We start from the raw sequence: 19,815 nt of genomic DNA on the forward strand, positions 1-19,815 counted from the left end.
TTTTTTAACAAAATCTGAGTATTCAGATACATATGAATGAAAGCTTACAAAGCCAGTACACAAACAAGAAATAGAACATGCATGAAACAAAATTGATCTCACTATCCAACTGGCTACGAATTTGAATGATAATTAACAGGCATGCTAAGAGCATCGTTACAACAAATGATTATAGGAAATAAAAATTTAACTACAATAAAAAGTAAAATTACCTTTTTTCATAAAGGTTTTCCATTCAAGAAATAAGTCTTTTATTTTGCACTCTAGGAGTCTCATTGAAATCAACCTCCATTAAGTTTCCATTTGAACCTTTTGAGTTTGATGCAGAAAGACCAGCAAACTCAGATGTGACTCAGCATACGCAATGTCCATGCGCAATGAAATTGCACTCCAGATTTGGTAATCCTGAAAGATGAGCAAATAGAATTAATTAAGAAGATATACATAAGGGTAATATTGAGAATTTGAAAATATTAAAACACAAAAAGGGTGCAGAGTTATATTTAGAGGGTGTAGGACGAAGAGGCCTTCCCCTTAAGGGTGTGCAAAAGAATACATTTAACCAAAATAACTCCTTAACCACAGCAGCCAACTCCATTTTAATACATTATAGTGAAACTTTATTTTTTACCAAACCACTTTTTATGTTCCATTTGAATCAAGCAATTTTATTTTCATGAGAGTCTCAGAATTGGAATCCAAAAACCATTTTGTGTGAGCCGCATGAGTGATTCTTCAAATTTGTTGTGTCTAAGTTACAATTTGATATTAGGCCCATGAGTGAAATAAACAAACAAACAATACAAATATCTGAAAGATTAAAACAAAATGTTTCTCAAAGCTCAAACTAAACTTCAATGTGAATGTGAACTTAACAGAAAGGAAATCACACAGAAATCTTCAAAATCAAACTCCAGGAAAAGTATAATTTCGGCACTGCAATTCCAAGAATACTGATCACAAGGAAGAATGTAATTATCAGTTTCAGAATAAAATAAGTTGTTCACATCAACAAAATACGATAAAAATCTGAAATCTGCATAGTGCAATATTTCTCAAATCTGTCTCCCTTCTTAACAACATCGTGCACTTCTAACACCACTAATATGATGTCATCAAAATGCTAGTGAGTAGAAACAATGTCAAATGAAGCATTATTTTTTTTTAAGAACAAAAGATGTAAGAAATTCAATTGAAGGAAAAAGTATTCTGAATTTTCAATTGAAAAATAGAGGATGATTATTGGGTTTTGATTAATACTTGCAAGTTGCAACATATGAATTGTTCTTTGATGTTAGGACTCACGAGGCGACAAAAGAAAGAAAGAATATGACTGTTCTCCAATACATATAAAGGGAATGAAATACACGAGAAATCCAAATATTTATTTAACAGTTTTCAATGCATAAAATCCAAAAATTTTGTGAAAATATATATATAGGATGGAAGGAATAGGATCGACAATATACCTCAATCGGAAATATGATCATAAAGATTACTGCCCACTGAAATATGGGGAATGTGAGCTATGTTTGGCCAGTCCTCTCCCGTTTCCTTCTCATATCTCTTCTCTAACTCAGAATGGCAACCAAAAATAGTCAATTGATGTAGACCGCTAAAGCTTAGGCTCATTGGAAGACATGTCAACTTGGAACAGAAAAAAATACTCAATGTGTGAAGCAAGGGAAGGTTTCCAAAGCAGTCAGGCAAGGTTTCTAGCTTTGGAAGATTCCTTAATCGTAACTCCTTCAGGGAAGTCATATCTTGTAAAGCCTGCAAACTTTCCACTCTGCATTCTGAAATCCACAATTTCTCAAGGCAGTTAAAACCTGCCGACACATTGATCTTGCCACAATTAATTAGAGTGAGAGAGTGCAACCGATGCAGAAAAACTTCCTCTCCCAAAAATCTATCACAACCATCAATTTCAAGTATGGAAAGACACGGAAACATGTTTTCCCCATCCTCCCTCGATAACCTTTTAAGCTTCGGCAGCCGACAGAGTGACAGATCTTCTAGAGCCCTGAAAACTACTTCCCCATCATAGGACTCCTCGTAGAGGTATTCTACATGAATCATGTTAAGTATTCTTAGAGTCTTTAGAGAAGGCAGTTTCGCAATTGGTGAAAGTTGTAAACAGTTTTCACAATCTTTAAGCATTAGATGTTTGAGAGGAGAACTAGATATCCATTGTGGAAAATGGAACCCCTTATATCCTTCCACGTCTAATCTCCAAAGTTGTTGGGTATCAGGATGAAGCACTTCAAGAATTTCTTCAACATTTTCTTGTGATTCAGACTCCTCATTTTTGTCCCAAGACAACAACAGATTATTCAGCTGCTTACTTGACATATTAGCTTTTTCGGCATCCTTTACACTTTTTACATTCCCCAGATGCTTGATGTCAAGATCTCCTTTAAGCTTTAGTGGACCTAATTCTTCTAAACGGAATCCTCTTTTTTTGTCAACAAAAAACTTTGTTAAAATCCTTAGGAAAGTTAACTTCCCTATTTGAGGAGGTAATCTTGATAATTATGGACAACCATTAAAAGATAGTTGTTGTAAAGCTTTTAAGCATACCAAACTGTTGAATAATTTTGGCAGAGGGTAATCTTGATAATTTTGGCAGTAATTTTGGTTAAAGACCTTTGAAAGATAGTTGTTGGAGAGATTTTAAGCATATCAAATTGTTAGGCAACATTTTAAGACGAGTGCAACGATCTAATTTCAATATTTGTAAATTTCACAATTTAAATAGTAATTTTGGCAGAGTTTCGAAGCCACCTCCAGAAAGATTCAAGTACCTAAGATGTTTTAAAAGACCTATTGAAGATGACAAATTTTGTCTTTTTACAAAATCAAGCACCTCCAAAGAATGACATTTCAACACATTAGAATGAGGAGAAAGTTGGTCACCATAGTGATCTGACAATATATAGGTCCTCAAAGATTTGACTAGACGCAAGTGCACTGAATTAACGGATTCCTCAAATAAATTCCTCATGGACCTATGATCAGAGAGATGATCTACTCTTTTAGGCAAAATAGTTATATGATTGTCCACTGTAATGCAACAAACATCTTATGCAACAGATTGTGCAAGATCATGCTTCTTGAAACTTGTAACGTTACCAAATTCTTATCCAACAGAATTTAAATAAGGACATATTAAAATTTTGGATTATATATACGACACATTTTTACCAAGTTGAGTTACTGAATATGCAGTTGAGGACTAATGGCAACATGCTTTTTTAAGCATTATGATTTGAGTACTAACAATGGAAAATTTTAATATCTAGAACTGAAATGAAAATTTAAATACGTTCTTTTGTGATTAATTAGAATTTAAATTATTAGAACTATTTTTAAAATTTATCTCTCTTAGAAAAAGTACAAGATCCAAATACTTTGGGGGAGCATCAAAGTTGCATCACAAACAAGGTTCTTTTGCAAAGTGAAAAGTTGTTGCTGACAATAATTGACCATCCCTGGATAATCAACTCTAGCCATTACGTTCCATTTTCAAGCATTTTGCATAAAAGTTGCATCACAGACAAGGTTCTGTTGCAAAATGAAAGTATACAGTAATTTTGAATACATTAACTGAAAAGAAGGCAGTTGAGATCAAATAAATAAAGAAGTAAATAATACAAATTCACTTTTTATTACATTGATAAAAAGACCTTAAGAGGTCAAATAAACAAAAGAGAGATTCAAAATATCTGAAAGACTACAGCAACATGTTTGTCAAAACTTAACTAAATTTACTTTGAACTCAACGGAATTTTTTTTTTTTTGATCGGCAAAGATAAGTAATATATATTGAAAGAAGTACCAGAGGTACTTATAATACAAAGGAGATCCATATAAATGGTTCCACAGTCAGACATTGATATTCTGAGGGGGAACCAAGCTATGGATACAAAATGCATATGAATTTACATGTATAAATGTCATAGCTATGCAATCCCCTGCTGATACATAAAACTTTGTGGTAGATTACTTGACCAGTGATTGAAATGCACTGTGAAATCCTTCTCAAAACCCCTAAGCCAAGACCATAGAAGGAATATGGCTTCTTCAAACAGCTTATTAGCATCAAAATTCGCATTAGAGAAGACTATACTATTTCTAAGTTTCCAGATGGACCAGGTTAAAGCTAGCCACCAACAATGCCATCTATTATTTCTTACACCAGCAGGTTGAACACCCAAGTGATGAAGGAAGTGCTGCTTTGGGCTTAATGGAAAAGCACCCTTAACTTGCAGCCATGACATGGTTTCCCACCATATGGGTTGAAGTTTGCTGCAGTGAAAGAAAAGATGGGATGCATCCTCTTGTTGGGTTCTGCAGAGAGGACAAAGTGAATCTGTGAGTTGAATCTGTCTTCTCTACAAGTTTTTTCTTGTCGGCAGCCTATCTCTTAATAATCTCCACGCAAACACCAGAAATCTAGCTGGAACCTTTATCCTCCAAAGCTTCTCAAAACATTCCTCCTGACTGCTATCTCTTACTTCTTCTCCTATCAAATCATAGGCACTGCGAGTTGAATAGTGTCCCTCTGGATCTGCAGACCACTCCCAATTGTCTGAAACCTGTTGCTGGATTTTAATTTCTGCAATATCTCTGAGAAAGTTAGCCGCTGAGGTGAATAACTAGTATAACTGAATGAAAAACACGCAGAAATCTTCAAACACAGCCTGCGTGAATAACTAGTATGTTCTCTGCAAATCCGAGAATATTGATCACAAGACAGAATACAATTTCAGTTTCAGAATAAAATAAGTCAGTTTGATACAACAAAATAAGGAAAGTTGTCTGAACTATGCATAGTGGAACATTTATCAAATCTGTCTCCCTTCTTAACTACTTCGTGCACTTCAAATACCACTAATATGATGCCATCAAATTGCTAGTAAGTAGAAACAATATCAATTGAAGCTATATTTTTTTAAGAACAAAAGATGTATGAAATTCAATTGCATGAAAAAATCTTTTTTGAATTCTCAATTGAAGCATAAAGGATGGTTACACTTTGCGGCGATTTAAAACCACCACAATTTTTCTGACGAATTTACCATAGTTCAACTGAAAACCGTCACAAACCATTACTGATGTCTGTATTTGTTACGAAGAAGGAGCAGCAGGGTGGACGAGGAGGGTGAGTGGCTACGTGAATCTGGGGTATGGAGTTTGTGGATGAGCTCATCGAGCTTAAGGGTCATGGAGTGCTGGGTTTCACTGAGGGATAATTGGTGAGTGGTGAGCTTGGTGATGGCATCCACCAATCGGTCGGATTTCACCTTTGAACGAGTGGATTCCGCCATGGATGACAGGTCAATGAGAGCACCAGAATGTTAGTGCACAGGGATAGAGCTTGGACTTCGAAGGCCAGTAACCTCCAACAACCAGAAAGAAGGAAATAACTTGGTAATATTCATTGCCTTGCCTTATTACATAAGTCCTATATTTATAGCAGAATTACAAATAACAGAATTTGTAATTTTATAGAAACAGGATAATAACAGAATGTAGTGGAAATGGAATTGGCAGGCAAGAGGGAGACAAGGTTGCCAGGTCAGCTATCAAGACAGTTAGAGGTAGTCCTTGAGGTAACCAGGTTTGGTGTTCTTTCTGTTGGGCCTTTCCTTTAGTCCACCCTGCTGCTCCTTCTTCGTAACAGTATTCCTGATGGTTAATCTTGACTGTCAGAAATGCAATTCGTTGTGGTTTTAACCGCCAAAAAGACTTTTATAACCACCACAAATTGCAGTTTTTTTAGTAGTGTGTGAGTAGAAACAATGTCACTTGAAGCGATATGTTTATTTAAGGAACATTATATGTAAGAAATTCAATGGCAACAAAGAGGTTTTTGAATTCTCAATTGTAACATGGTGATTATTGAGATTTGATTTGAGAGGTGACAAAAAAAAGAAAGAAATCCAATTAATATATAGGGAAAGGAATCCTAAAATTTATTTGATAGTTTTTGAACTTTAAAAGCACAAAATCCTAAAACTTGGTGAAAATTAATATAGGAAGGAAGGAATAGAATAAACAATATACCTCAATCGGAATTATGATCATAATGTTTAATTCCCAATGAAATATGGGAAATGTGAACTATGTTTGGCCAGTCCTCTCCCGTTTCTTTATCACATCTCTTCTCTAACTCAGGATGACAACCAAAAATAGTCAATTGTTGCAGACTGGTGGTAAGTCTTAGGCTCATTGGAAGATACGTCAACTTGGAACAGTAAAAAATACTAAATGTGTGAAGCAAGGGAATGTCTCCAAAGCAGTCTGGCAAGGATTCTAGCTTTGGAAGACCCGTTAATCTTAACTCCTGCAGGGAAGTCATATCTTGTAAAGCCTGCAAATCTTCCACTGCTGCACAATTGGAAAGCCATAATTTATGAAGGCATTTAAAACCTGAGGACACATTGAATTTGCCACAATTGAATACTGAGAGAGAGCGCAACCCTTGTAGCAAAACTTCCTCTCCAAAAAATTTAGGACATTCATCAATTTCAAGTCTGGAAAAGCATGGGAACATGTTTTCCCTATCCTCCCTTGATAACCTTTTTAGGTTTGGAAGTCGACGCAATGTCAGCTCTTCTAGAGCCCTGAAAACCACTTCCCCATCATAGGACTCCTCGTAGAGGTACTCAACATGAATCATGTTAAGTATTCTTAGAGTGTTAAGAGAAGGAAGTTTATACAACGGTGGAAGCTGTAAACAGTTTTTGCAATCTTTCAAGTTTAAATATTTGAGAGAAAGACTAGATATCCACTGCGGGAAATGGGCACCTTCATATCCGTCCACTTCTAGTCTCCAAAGTTGTTGGGTATCAGGTTGAAGCACTTCAAGAGTCTCTTCTACATTGTCCTCTAATTCACAGTTTTCATTTTTTTCCCATGACAGAAACGACTTATTCAACTGCTTACTTGACATATTGGCTTCTTTGACATCCATTACACTTTTTACATTTTCAAGATGCTTGATGTCAAGATCTCCTTTAAGCTTTAGCGGTCCCAATTCTTCCAAACGGAACCCTCTTTCTTTGCCAACAAAGAACTTCGGTAAAATCCTTAGGGAAGTTAACTTCCCTATTCGAGGAGGTAATCTTGATAGTTCTGGGCAACCATTAAAAGATAGTTGTTGTAGAGCTTTTAAGCATACCAAACTGTTAGGCAACATTTTGAGACGACTGCAACGATCTAATTTCAATATCTGCAAATTCCATAGTTTACATACTGATTCTGGCAGAGTTTCGAAGCCACCCCCAGAAAGATTCAAGTACCTTAGATGCTTTAAAAGACCAATTGATGATGACAATTTTTCTCGCTTTACAAAATCAAGCACCCGCAAGGAATGACATTTCAACACATTAGGATGCGGAGAAAGTTGGTCACCATAGTGATCTGGCAATATATAGGTCCTCAAAGTTTTGAATAGATGCAACTGCACTGAATCAATGGGTTCCTCATGTACATTCTGCATGGACCTATGATCTGAGAGATGGAGAATTCTTCCAGGAAAAGTAGTTACACGACTGTCTTTTGTAGTGCAACAAACATCTTCTGCAACAGATAGTGCAAGATCATGAACAAGATCATGCATCTTGAAACTTGTAATGTTGCCAAATTCATTTGTCTCAATATCTTGAAAAAATGATCTCCAATATAATTCATTCCACAAATCATCCCCGACATCTAGGGCATCTAATCTTTCATTAGATGAAATGAATCCATTAGCCATCCAAAGTTCAATTATGTATTGTTTCCCTATGCTTTCATCTTTGGGAAATATTGCGCAATAAGCAAAACATTGCTTGTGCTCAATTGGTAAGTTCAAGTAACTCAATCTCAGGACATGACTTATGGGGTTTTCATTGTGTGATAACTCCAAAAGGTTGCTTTCCTTAGCATTGAGCCACTCATTTTTGTTTCTCTTGAAGCGTAAAAGACCTCCTAGTGCTTTTGCAGCAAGAGGCATTCCTTGACACTTCTTTACTATCTCCTTCCCTATCTTCTCAAGCTCTATCTGTTCTCCCTCATTCGGTCCAAAGGCTTGGTGTTTAAACAATTCCCAACAATCATTGTCGGACAGGACTGATAATTCATGAGGAGGCAATGTTCCCATGATTTTTGCAACCTGCAAAAGGCGAGTAGTAACTAAAATAGAAGCACCTTTGGCCCCACAAGCAAGTACAGGTTTCAACCTCTGCCAATTCTGTTGTTTATCATCCCACACGTCATCCAAAACAAGCAAATATCTTTTTCTTTGAAGTAAATCTTGAAGTCTTCTTTGTTGTGGCTCTAGATCCAAATCTTCACAAGCACGCCCAGATGCTGCTTCAATGATAACTTTCGTCATTCTCTTCAAACTAAAATCTTCTGAAACACATACCCAAATTCTTAACTCAAAGTGGTTGACTACCTTCTCATGATTGAAGATGAATTGGGCAAGTGTTGTTTTTCCAAGTCCACCTAGACCAGTTATTGGATAGACAGATAAATCCTCAAAATGAGAAGCATCACCAATCAAAAAGTCTAAAATTTTATCTTTCTCTTCTTCTCTTCCATAGACTTTTGGTTCAGTAAGTAGAGAGACAGTTTGGCGCCACTCAAGGACTCCACTTCTTCTCTCAGGAACCATCTCAGTCAAATGAAACTTAGTCCTTTCTTCAGCGATTTGTATTAATCTCTGACTTATCCTTTTCATTTTCTTAACAATTTTGTAACGGAAAACAACACGCTTGGGATGCAAAGAGGATAAGCAAGAGCATTGTACCTTGTCTGAAGGACCACACATGACCCCTTGGTTCTCCAACCTCAATCCTTCATAGGCACACTCGTCAATGAAGTCATCCAGAACGTGAGCTGCATATTTTAGTTTTCCCAGCCAATCTTTTATGGCTGCGTTTGAGAATTGTTTCTCCTCAGCATCTTGAAGTGTAGCCTTGATTGTAGTGAACAAGCTTGAAAGCCTTTCCAAGTCTTGGTCAAAACCCAGAAATAGTACCAACTCCTTTCGAACAAGTGAGATCAAATTCTCAAGCACAATTTCAAGGACAAACTCAGCCATATCGTAACTCTGCAAGTTCGAAATGCTAGAGTTATTGTATGAAGCAACAAGGACAAGTTTTGTGTGAGATTAAATCTCGAACAGAATCCCACTAATAAGTAGAGCTGTCAACCATTATAGTTGGATCAGCCCTACCCTATTTTCTATTTTGTGTACGATAATATTTTTTTTTTGTCAGCAAAAGTAGTTATATATAAATAGAAGTACCGGATGTACTAAAGAACAGTATAGTTGTGTACGATAATATAAATGGTTGTCTATCTGTGATCGGTCAATGTGTTGTCTACTCATTATTATTCTGACCCGCTAATTCATTTTCTACATCTCTTCCCTCATGAAATCTGAATTTTCTTTTTCTCTCCTAACCAATATTTATTTTCTTTCCTTACGTGATAAATGTTACAGTTAAGTAAACCATTATAGTTGAATGATTTTATTACTCAATATAACTGCTGAATGTGGTACATCCCTGCTAGGGAAGCTACATATGGGGATACCGTTTTCATGATTTTTTAAAATTGAATCACAATTAAATATTAATACAATTATTATGAAAAGGGACAGAAGAAGTCAGATCCCTTGGCTAACATGTCTGCTGGCTTATTTGTTGATCTTGGACTCTGAGTTAGCACACAAAACTTTAACTGTTGAGCCATCTCCTACATTAGTCCATAATCCACTTAAAAGTATGTTCTTTCCATCTCATTTGGGGTTTCCCGTGCTTGGAACATCTTTAGTCAGTCACTTTCAAAGTCAAAGACTCGTGTAAAACATTTTTCATAATGGAGGCTCAGTACTTCTGCTATATATATGCTTGGCTGTATGAACTGAGTATTTTTCTTAGTAGCAGAGGCTATAACCAAATGGCTCGTGTCATTGTAAATAAGTGAAGAACTTTTTGTGCCACTTCCTATGAGTTATAGCTAGTTGGGTCCAACATTTATCTTCACGATTTATTAGGCTTGCAATTAGTATGACTGGGTTCTCTCCTTCAGCTACATTGCCAAATTGACCGTTCAATCTATGGCCTAGAATCCATCTATCATGTCACACTTTTAAAAATCACATTTTGACAAACTGATATGAGAGATTCTACAAATTAATTTATGCACAGGTTAATTTTAACTTTTGGATATAAACTTATTCTATTTTTCTTTTTTATGTTTTTCTCCTTTGAGTACTGTAGAACAGTTTATCCAAACATGCCTTAAACCTAAATAGATTTTCATCAGCTTCTTTTTTGTTCTGGTATGAGTGATGTATATGGCTTGTGATGTTCCACTGGTGTTTTCCCGCAGATAGTGACTTTAGTTAGTACTCACTAAAGATACTTTTTTTTTAACCTCACTTCTTTCTGTTTTTCTAAACAGACACTTACTAATTGCATAACTTATTTAGAGCATACAGAAAAGTACTTTTGTGTCAATAAGCGATTGCAATAAAAAAAAAAGTATTTTGTTTTATTACTACAAAAAAAAATTAAATATTATTTATTTCATTGCCAACGCAGTACTTTTATGAAACTTCATATATTTGATTTTAAAACAGGTATTGTTTTTATAAACTGCTATCAACCGTGGCTTGTGCAGTTCTGCGGGTTCTTCATGCAGATAGTGGCTTTAGTTAATGCTCACTTTTGATGCTTCGTGGTTTGGCTTCTCTTTTGTTTTTGGTTTTTTATCTTGATAAAAGTGCTCTAAAAGTATTGATAAAAAAATTAATAATATTCTTTTTATTTAAAATGACAGTGGTAGTGAATGAGAATTAGAGTAAAAGAATTATTAAGAACAAGAATCAATCGACAAAGAACTGTTTTAGTTCAACTAGTGACTCAATTTAAATCTATATGAAATTGCATTAAATATTTATAGGAGAATTTTGTTAAAAGTACACGTGATCTCTTTTAAAAAAAGACTAAGGTTACTTTGGTAACACTAGTAAGCATTATTTCTTTTTTTCTATTTTATAGGACTAAAATACAGTATAAGTTTGTTATGTTTTCAATTACATTTAATTTGGTATCTAATCTTTTCAAAAGTCTATATGATTGTAAAATGAGTCAAAATAATCATTTCAAAACAATAATCATTTTTGACTTTGGGACACTTTGAATCATTTTTTATTGACTTAAGACATAAAATTTATTTCATTAAATTCACATATATAAACACTAAATAAATAACTCAGTTGATGTTTCAATAAATAAATAAATAAACTATAAACATGATCAAAATCGCATCCAACTTGTAACCAAAAAATTAAATATCACATTTTTCTCCTGGTGCTTGCTAGACACATTTTCCACACAAGTATTTAATCAAAAGTCACAACCCACAGTATATAATAAATTTATTAATTTTGATAATAATCACCTTAAAAGTCATCAAATTTTAATTGGTCAAGAATATAAAATCAAAAAATCATTGTTCAAATTTCCTCTTCATCCAATTTGAATATCAAAATAATAAATATAGACATAATTCAATGGGATATTCATTAAACTAATAAAAAAATTGAAGTTAAAAGAATAAACTGAAAAAAAAAAGTAACAGAACAAAATGTATTTAAATCTAAAGAAGTAATAACAATACAATTTGGAGATTAAAGGTACATCTTATATATTTATCTTCAAAAAAAAATTACCGTAAATTTCTCCACCAAAAAGCATATGAAAACATTTTCAAAAATATATGCGCAGGTTGTTTACATCAACTTTCCTGCTTCGAGAATTTTACAGATGAGTTGGTGGGCTTCACCTTTAAAATTTGCACTATATATAATATGTATGTCAAAATCAAAAACACTATGTATGGTTTTAAAATTACACTTTCCTAGCCTTGTAATGTACAACAGAATCTCTGAGGGATGATGAGGATGATGAAGATGAAATCCCAGAGCGGCTAAACTCGGCCTTGTCCTTGTTGAAAGCCTTGTGGACGTCATCTTTAAGCTCCATGAAACGCGTCCTTTTGATTCTCTGCTCTTCATGAGTACCCTTTTCAAGGTAAAACAAGTCAGGCAGGTCATCCTCCATGAACTTGTCCAGCACTTCCGAGCAATGTGGGAAGTAGCGCCGCCCCATCTCCACTGCCACAACCACAACATAGAACATAGTTGGTGCCAGAATTCAAAACTGTACTAAGAAATGTTAAGGAAAATAGCTAGAGATTTACAAGAGGAACAGAAACAACAAATAAAGACTTTGCATCTTTGAAAGCTGTCCTAACATGAAGATGCAAGACAGAGTTGGTGCAATCAGAAAATTGCAACCGCTGAATGAAGATGGACAACTCAAATTTTGCATGCATGATAAAATATGCACCATCATATCTTGATCCAACAATTTCATTTTACTGACTGAGTAAACGTGTGGAAATGTAGACTGCAGCATATCTGGATCCGAGTTAGAGTATGCTTGTTTAGTTCTTTAAACTTGCCCCCAAAACCAGTTTCCGTAAACCAGGATTCAAGCAAAAGTAATTTACCCTTCAGTAGTTTCCTGAGTTATATAGCCTTTGCACATAATTTAGTCCTCCTCAAGAACAACGGATTTTTATAGGGGAGGAGTGCAAGGTTAAAAAGTGACAATGAGGTCCCAAATTAAGGGATAAAATTAGTATACCCCAATGTCTGAAGGCTCCTCGCTATGCGAAGTTATGGAAAAGGGTCATTATTCACAACCTTACCCTTGCATATGCAAAGAGACTGTTTCTAGATTCGAATCTATGACCAACTGGTCACCAAGGCACAAATTTGCCACTGTGCCAAATTAAGGAATAAGTTAAACAATTAAAAACTCAACCAAAGAATAAATAGTAGATTTTGTAGCCTTTGTAGACAACCACACCTAATGTGTACAATGGACCGATGGAGAAACCGAATTTAATTTTAGGAAAAATTCAATTCTCAAGGGTTTACTTTCAGATTAAACAATATACTTAGCCCTTCCCTCTTTCATTAGCATGCACAATTGTCCCAAAAGGCTACTCGCATTAATTTGTGTCTGACAAGTTTGCATGTTACGAAGACAGTGAGACGCAACTTTCCATGATAACAGATATTTTATAGATTAATCCACTAGAGGTGGCTTAGTTGTAGGGGATTTGGGTAGTATGCATGAAATCCTAAGCTCAAACTTTATTTCTGCCATTGTATACAAAAAAGAGGGGTATTCTATGGATTTGTGTTATTAAAATTGAAGCCAAACTAATTTACTAATTTAAAAAATTTCTGGTCCATCACCACATAGGTTGAAATTAGTCAAGTACTGATGCCAGTGGGTCAGGTTCGATAAGAATTTTACATCCCCTGAACCCAAAACCAATTTTAACGTGTACCCTAGTTCATATCCATTAGATTTTTTTTTAATCATAAAAATATATTATCAAATATGAACAACTTTTTTAACAAAATCTGAGTATTGAGATACATGAATGAAGCTTACAAAGCCTGTACCACAAACAAGAAATAGAGCATGCCTGAAACAAAATTGACCTCACTACCCAACTGGCTACGAATTTGAATGATAAACAAACATGTTAAAAGCATCATTACAACAAATGGTTATAGGAAAATAAAATAAAGACTGCAATTACCTGTTTTCGTAAGGGCTTCCATTCTAGAAAGAAGTCTTTTATTTTGCACTATAGGAGTCTCATTGAGATCAACCTCCCTTAAGTTTCCATTTGAACCTTTTGAGTTTGACGCAGAAAGACCAGCAAACTCAGATGTTGTCTCAGCATGCGCAATGTCCATGGCTAGTTTGGCTTCTGAAGGGAAGAAAAGTCTTGCAAATGCCACTGCAGTAGAGAGCAATATTTACTTTTCAATGGCTTGAGCATAAAATATCCCATAAATACAAACATTCTCAAGAGAGCTGCACATCAGATCACTTGAAAGAGTTAAATAATCAACATCAAATAAGTAGGCTTCTGACTGAAAAGATTTTGATAAACACTGGCTCCCCAATCTTTCAGCCATAAGAAGGTGGTCTTAGTGCTTCTGCTTTTAAAATTTATCAAAACTTTTCATCTTAAATACTGCTTGCCTTAAAACTGGAATAAAGAAAATATCCACATCAACATTACCAACCCTTGAAGGCATTTAGCTACAGATACATAATAAAGAAAAGAAGAATGTAACTATGAGCAACAATATCTTTACAATTTCTTGTACAAAGTGACACAAGTTTAGGAAATTTCCACTCCAAGGCACAAAAAAGCAAAGCATTTTAAAACCTAGATGCCGGAACCATGATGACAATTTATAGAACACAAGCAAGTAAATGAATATGATTCATGACATCATACCTCTGTTCTCAAGGTACAGTAGTTTCATGTGGAGATCATCAGCCATGGTATGGGAAGACATACAGGCATCCCCAGCCATTGGATTCCTCCTCATTTCTCTTTCAAGAACATCGATGCATATCCGATCTTTGTTTGTTTCTTTCCCCTGCTCTGTTTTTGCATGATAATCCTTTGGCCTTGTCAACCTCCTACAAATACTAACAGCACTCTGACCATCAAAAGTCAAATCTGATGCACAAGCCCCTTTCGTAAGTAGGGATACTATAATGGAAGGCTCTTTACGCATGGCAGCAATGTGAAGCACTGTGTACCCCCTAGAATTTCGAAGATTGACATTAGCCAGTCCCAAACCAAGTACCTCAGAAACAACCTTGGGGTCACAGTAGGCTGCAGCATAATGGAGAGCATTGGCTTCATCCAAAGTAATGTCTGATTCATTCAAAAGAAGTTTAACAAGCTCAACATCATCTGAGTCCAACGCCTTGTGTATTCTAGTGATTCTTTTTAGAGACAAAGCATCCACTACAGAAGCATCATTTTCAACATCTTGCTGAGGTTTGCGGCGGAGCAATTTAACTTTTTGTGAGAGTTCATGCGGAAGCTCTTGGTCAATTGAAATCTGGTCAAGGTCTGATCTGGCCACCCTATCAATACATTGATTGACAAGTTGATTTGATTGACAATGGAAAGCAACAGTGAGGATTGGGATGACATCTTCCACAAGGGCCTTTCCTATAAAGTTAAGTAGACGTCTCTGCAAATGAAACAGAATTAGTTAGTACCTTGATCCTTAAGCCTGATCAGACACAATATTGCTAGTAATTTAGATGTGAAATTATTTTGCAAGTAACATCCCAAGCATTAGCACAACAAGTGAAGTTCATGTACTCCATAATTTAAAAGATACTGTGGAGCTAACTGTAATGCTTAATCCCAAGGTACAAGATGCTAGGAGCAAGGCATGTGACTTCACAAAGAAACATATATTATAGAGTTCAATTTCATACTCCTTCAGGATCAACAAATGTAAAAGTTAGCTAATGATTATGTTCGAGAAAAGGAAAGCATTTACATTGGAGCACTAGCACATGCCAAAGTATATGGAGGCTTTGATGTAATCAAATTTTAGCAGAAGATTAGTACAATGGCTGATCATTTAGTTAAATGAAACATGTTATGTGCCAGTCTTTTGTGTCATCATACATAGAAAGTTTACCTGGAAAAGTGATACCAACTCTGGTATTTGAAAAATGGAAGAGGCATACATTAACTCAACAGCAAAGTTAATGGCAGGTCTACACGCATCATGAGCACAAACATTGTCAACACAAGTAGACACCTCCATTGGAGAGGGCTTGAGTTTACCAGTATATACATAGCCAAGGAATATGAGGAAGGCTTCATATCCAACCTTGCCATAAGGCAACAAATCATTCATGTTATACTTCAATTTCCCTTCTTTTTCTGATGACCCCTTCTCCCTCTTGAATAATTCATGGAAAAACTTACTCCTAGAGGCCAGAATACATCGATGAACACTAACCGGAATTCCCTCGACAACAAGGTCAGCATCACTATAATCGCAATCAGGTTCAATCAAAAGCTGCTCCAAATTGGAGCTAAGCTTACTCAAACTGATAGCCTCTAAGTTAGGTCCAGGATCAGAGCCATAAGAAGGGCATATGTTGTGACTAACCGACCCATTAGATAGATGGGAAGATGAGGTAAAGCTCAAAGATGATGAGGGTTCGGCTGAATAAGCCATTTGATCAACAACTTGAGAGAGCCAAAGTGAACCTAGAACATATCTTCTTATATCAAAAACTTCACACTTCAAAACTCCCTATAAGAGTCCCAAAACCATTTAAACTACCAACAGATGGAACTAAACAAAACCTTGAATTTCCCAGCACAGACAGAAAACCCAAAGAAACCTATAAAACAAATGAAACTATAGACACTGCGTATATGATAAAACACTGATCTATAGATGTCTTAAATACAAAATCTCATGTCACAGAACTCACAAGACATCTGATCCAACCCCTCACAAGATTCCTTAACATAAAAAAAAAAAAGCTAAAGATACTTTCTCTATTTCAAGAGCTATGCTCTTACGAAAGAAGAAAAAATAACGCAAATATTTGATATGACTGCAAAATTTCAGGAGAGGGAAAGTGCAAAAGGATCTAAGAATCCCCCTTGTTCAAACTTCCAAAGCCACCATAACAGCATAACCAAACCCAAAACGGATTCCAAACTGAAGAACTAAAATACATCAAATAACTTGACTATAATATAACAATGAAAACAAAAGGAATTTTTTCAATTAGTCAAGTATATCCTATAAAAAGAAGGAAAGTGGGACAAGGAACACAGCCACCCCAGAAAACCAAACTGGCATCAGATCCTTCCAAATCACAAAAAGGTACGAACTTTGATGCCAGAGAACCCAGAGAGAGAGAGAGAGAATCAATTGGAAGAAGTCAAAGCATCAAAAACGAGGAAGGTTCGGAAAGGAAAGAAAGGAAGAGGGTGTTAGCAACTAGGCATAGCAATAGCAGGGAAAGGAAAGGAAAGGAAAGAAAGAAAGATTGAAGCAGAGATGAAAGAGGCAATGATAAGGTCACGCGGCTGTGAAGGTCAAGGACACACCATCCCCGAAGTTTCGTCTTTCGTTGTCAAAGAAACAAAGAGAGAGAAAAGAAGACACTGTTCGCGTAGGTGCTTGAAACCTGGTTGGTTCTGTTTGTGTTGTGTTGTGTGTCGATAGAGAGATGAAGTGGTTTGGATGACGTTGGAGATGGCGTCAGCGTCCCCAGCTTGGGTTTGCTTGCGTTGACGGTGGCGTCACTGCTCTTCTTCACATCACTTTGTGGCTCTCTGCGTTCACACAACACACATCCAATGTCATAATTCATAATTCCAAACTCATCATGATAAATCATAGTAATAAATAAATATATAACTAATAGATTATGATCAATTAATAGGAAATTGTTCTATTTTAATTAAAAGTATTATTTTTTAAAAATCTTAGTTAAAGTCTTAAGAACATAATTGATTTAAATATTATTTAAAGTTTAAATATATTTTTCGTATATTTCGTTGTTTATATCATTGATTAAAGTAATGACATGTACTAAATATATTATATGAAAAACATATTTATATTTTATTTAAAAAAAATAATCACATATAATATTATTCATCAAAAATAATATTATTTGAATTGAATAAAATCATTATTAAGAAGAACAATTTTTATTTTTTATATTTAATATAATTACATATTCAAGATTTAAATTGATATATCAGTTGTAAGTTTGAAGAATCTTGTTTACTTGAACAAGATTGTTTGTTGTGTATTAAAAATAAAGCTCATGCTGATAAGGTTTTAAGGGCATCATTATTTGGACAAAAGTGTTGTTGTAATGGTGATTAGGCCTAAACATCACTTTCGTGTGGAGGATGGTAATTATGGGCCTCCCAAATAAGGTTATAAGTAGCCTAACTATGATCTGATCATGTGCCATTTGAGTGTGAAAATGGAAATTACTCAAACGTTCCTTTCAAATCACAACTTGCCATTTCCTTGTGTTGGACCTTTTCTATGCTATATGGTGTGAGTGTGAATGCGATCATAATAGTACCTTCCGTCTTTGCCGACTATACAGCACATCACCTTTTATTCTTTCTCTAGGGAGTTCAAGTTTCATTCGTTCGTTTTTTTAGTATAAAGTTGGGGGATGAATAGAAAAAGTAAATGAAAAAAAAAAGTTTAAGAATGTAAATAAAAGGAAAAAAAACAAGTAGAAAAATAAATATAAAAATTAAGTTATTTGATAAGAGAGGAAATGGAATAAAATAAAATAAACATATATATAAAATTCCATAAATGTGTTTAGTAAAAAAATAGAAAATTATTATTAAATAATAATAATTTGGTAAATGTATGTGTGAAAAGTTGTTTCTCCGCGCTTTTATCTCCACATTTGGGATGAATTATTTTCTAGGATAGATTCTACTTAAAATTCTCCCATTACGGACAATCCAAATGGAGAAAAAAAAATAGTTCAAGTTTTTCATTCACTTCTTTCTAAAATTTGTTGAACCAAATGCAGTTTAAGAGTGGAAACTAATTTATTAAGAGCATTGGTCGCAATTCATGGATGATTCGTTCAACTTGTAACCTACACAAACGGGCTATGAAATATGTGGACCTTTTTCAATTCAATCTGTGTAACTTGTGAGTTTAAATGGTTTAGTGTGGAGATCTTTTTCAGCTTTTGTTAATTATTTAATTAATTTCATTTTTCAATTTTTTACTTTTTATTATTAGTGTGTGAACTAACTCATTCAACCAGGAGCTACATGGAACAAACAAAAGTCAAGAAACTCGTTTTCATTGAACTACTATTGCCTTAAAAATTTTTAGTATCTTGAATATTAAAAACTTAACAAATTGTACTCCACCACTACCACTACCAGAATTTACAACCCACCTATAAATAATCAGTTCATACCTTTGGATGCTTGTATATATTGAGCAAAAATTGTTAAAAATTAAATATTTAAAAACATAACATTTCTATTTGTTTGCATGTCGTGAATTCTATTAAATACGGTATAAATTAAATATTTGGAAGTGATATGTGGGTCAATATATATACTGACACGCTATCTCTATTATTGGTGTAAGGATGACAGTATGGTTCCAATTAAAAATTCAAACCACTTGCATGGTTCTGATTACTTTATTGATAGATTAAAAAATTATTATTTTTGGAATATCAAACTAGTTTTTGGAATCGCATGCAATTATTTACATTCTTATAACGTTCCAGTCTATTTGCATCTCTGATTTTGTCTATTACAATTTTTTAATCTATAAGAGTTGAACTATTTATCCACATAGTTAAATCAATTGAGCTAAGATCTGTTTATTTGTTTCATTATCTCTTGATTCCATCTAAGATTTAACTCCGTTAAAATGAATATACTCATAAAATTAGAAAATAAAATATTTATTATTATTTTAAATAAATATATTTTACAATCTTAATTTTAAATTAATAATTAATGCACCTTTTTATTTTACATTATTTATTTTAAAAAATATATAAATATGATAAGTAATATAATTTGATAAGACAAAAGGATAGAGAGAAATGTGTGTTAAATAAGTGTTTGTGATAAATGGATATTCATATATCATTAATTTATTATCCAATTAAACAAATTGGTTAATATAATCTCACGCGTTAAAAATAACAAATTCAAAAGGTTGTTAGATGTACACCAAAAATAAAAGTTTGATTGATATAGGTTCAAGTTCAACCCCATTTTACCCGTCCCATTCAAAGTCTAATTTCATAATCAATTGTCAAAGGAAATTGATGAATATATTAT

General features: G+C 34.4%; 3 protein-coding genes across 4 annotated transcripts; all 3 read right to left on the reverse strand.

Moving 5' to 3' along the window:
• Positions 1-48: 48 nt before the first annotated feature.
• On the reverse strand, positions 49-4,280 carry LOC102666571 (disease resistance protein RGA2). The gene is given in 4 exon segments (XM_006586758.4): positions 49-405; positions 1,470-2,567; positions 2,647-3,063; positions 4,007-4,280. Coding segments are annotated over 3 exon segments (1,788 nt in total). The 3' UTR covers positions 49-405; position 1,470.
• On the reverse strand, positions 4,132-9,524 carry LOC102666690 (disease resistance protein RGA2). 2 transcript variants are annotated; one of them, XM_006586760.4, is made up of 2 exons: positions 6,070-9,524; positions 4,132-4,727 (listed from the first exon to the last, which is right to left on the reverse strand). In XM_006586760.4, exon 1 carries the CDS (start codon positions 9,092-9,094, stop codon positions 6,071-6,073), a length of 3,024 nt encoding a protein of 1,007 aa, XP_006586823.1. In that variant the 5' UTR covers positions 9,095-9,524; the 3' UTR covers positions 4,132-4,727; position 6,070. The 2 variants fall into 2 exon arrangements, with proteins under 2 accessions (XP_006586823.1, XP_006586822.1); XM_006586759.4 differs by having other exon boundaries at positions 4,132-4,618; positions 6,070-9,523.
• A 2,104-nt stretch (positions 9,525-11,628) lies between these two features.
• LOC100217338 (NPR1-1 protein) lies at positions 11,629-16,253 on the reverse strand. Its single transcript, NM_001251729.2, has 4 exons — positions 15,620-16,253; positions 14,404-15,157; positions 13,690-13,893; positions 11,629-12,181 (listed from the first exon to the last, which is right to left on the reverse strand). Exons 1-4 carry the CDS (start codon positions 16,166-16,168, stop codon positions 11,916-11,918), a joined length of 1,773 nt encoding a protein of 590 aa, NP_001238658.1. The 5' UTR covers positions 16,169-16,253; the 3' UTR covers positions 11,629-11,915.
• Positions 16,254-19,815: the final 3,562 nt, after the last annotated feature.

Source organism: Glycine max, chromosome 9 (genome assembly GCF_000004515.6).
Source record: "Glycine max cultivar Williams 82 chromosome 9, Glycine_max_v4.0, whole genome shotgun sequence".
In the NCBI taxonomy this organism is placed as follows: domain Eukaryota; kingdom Viridiplantae; phylum Streptophyta; class Magnoliopsida; order Fabales; family Fabaceae; genus Glycine; species Glycine max.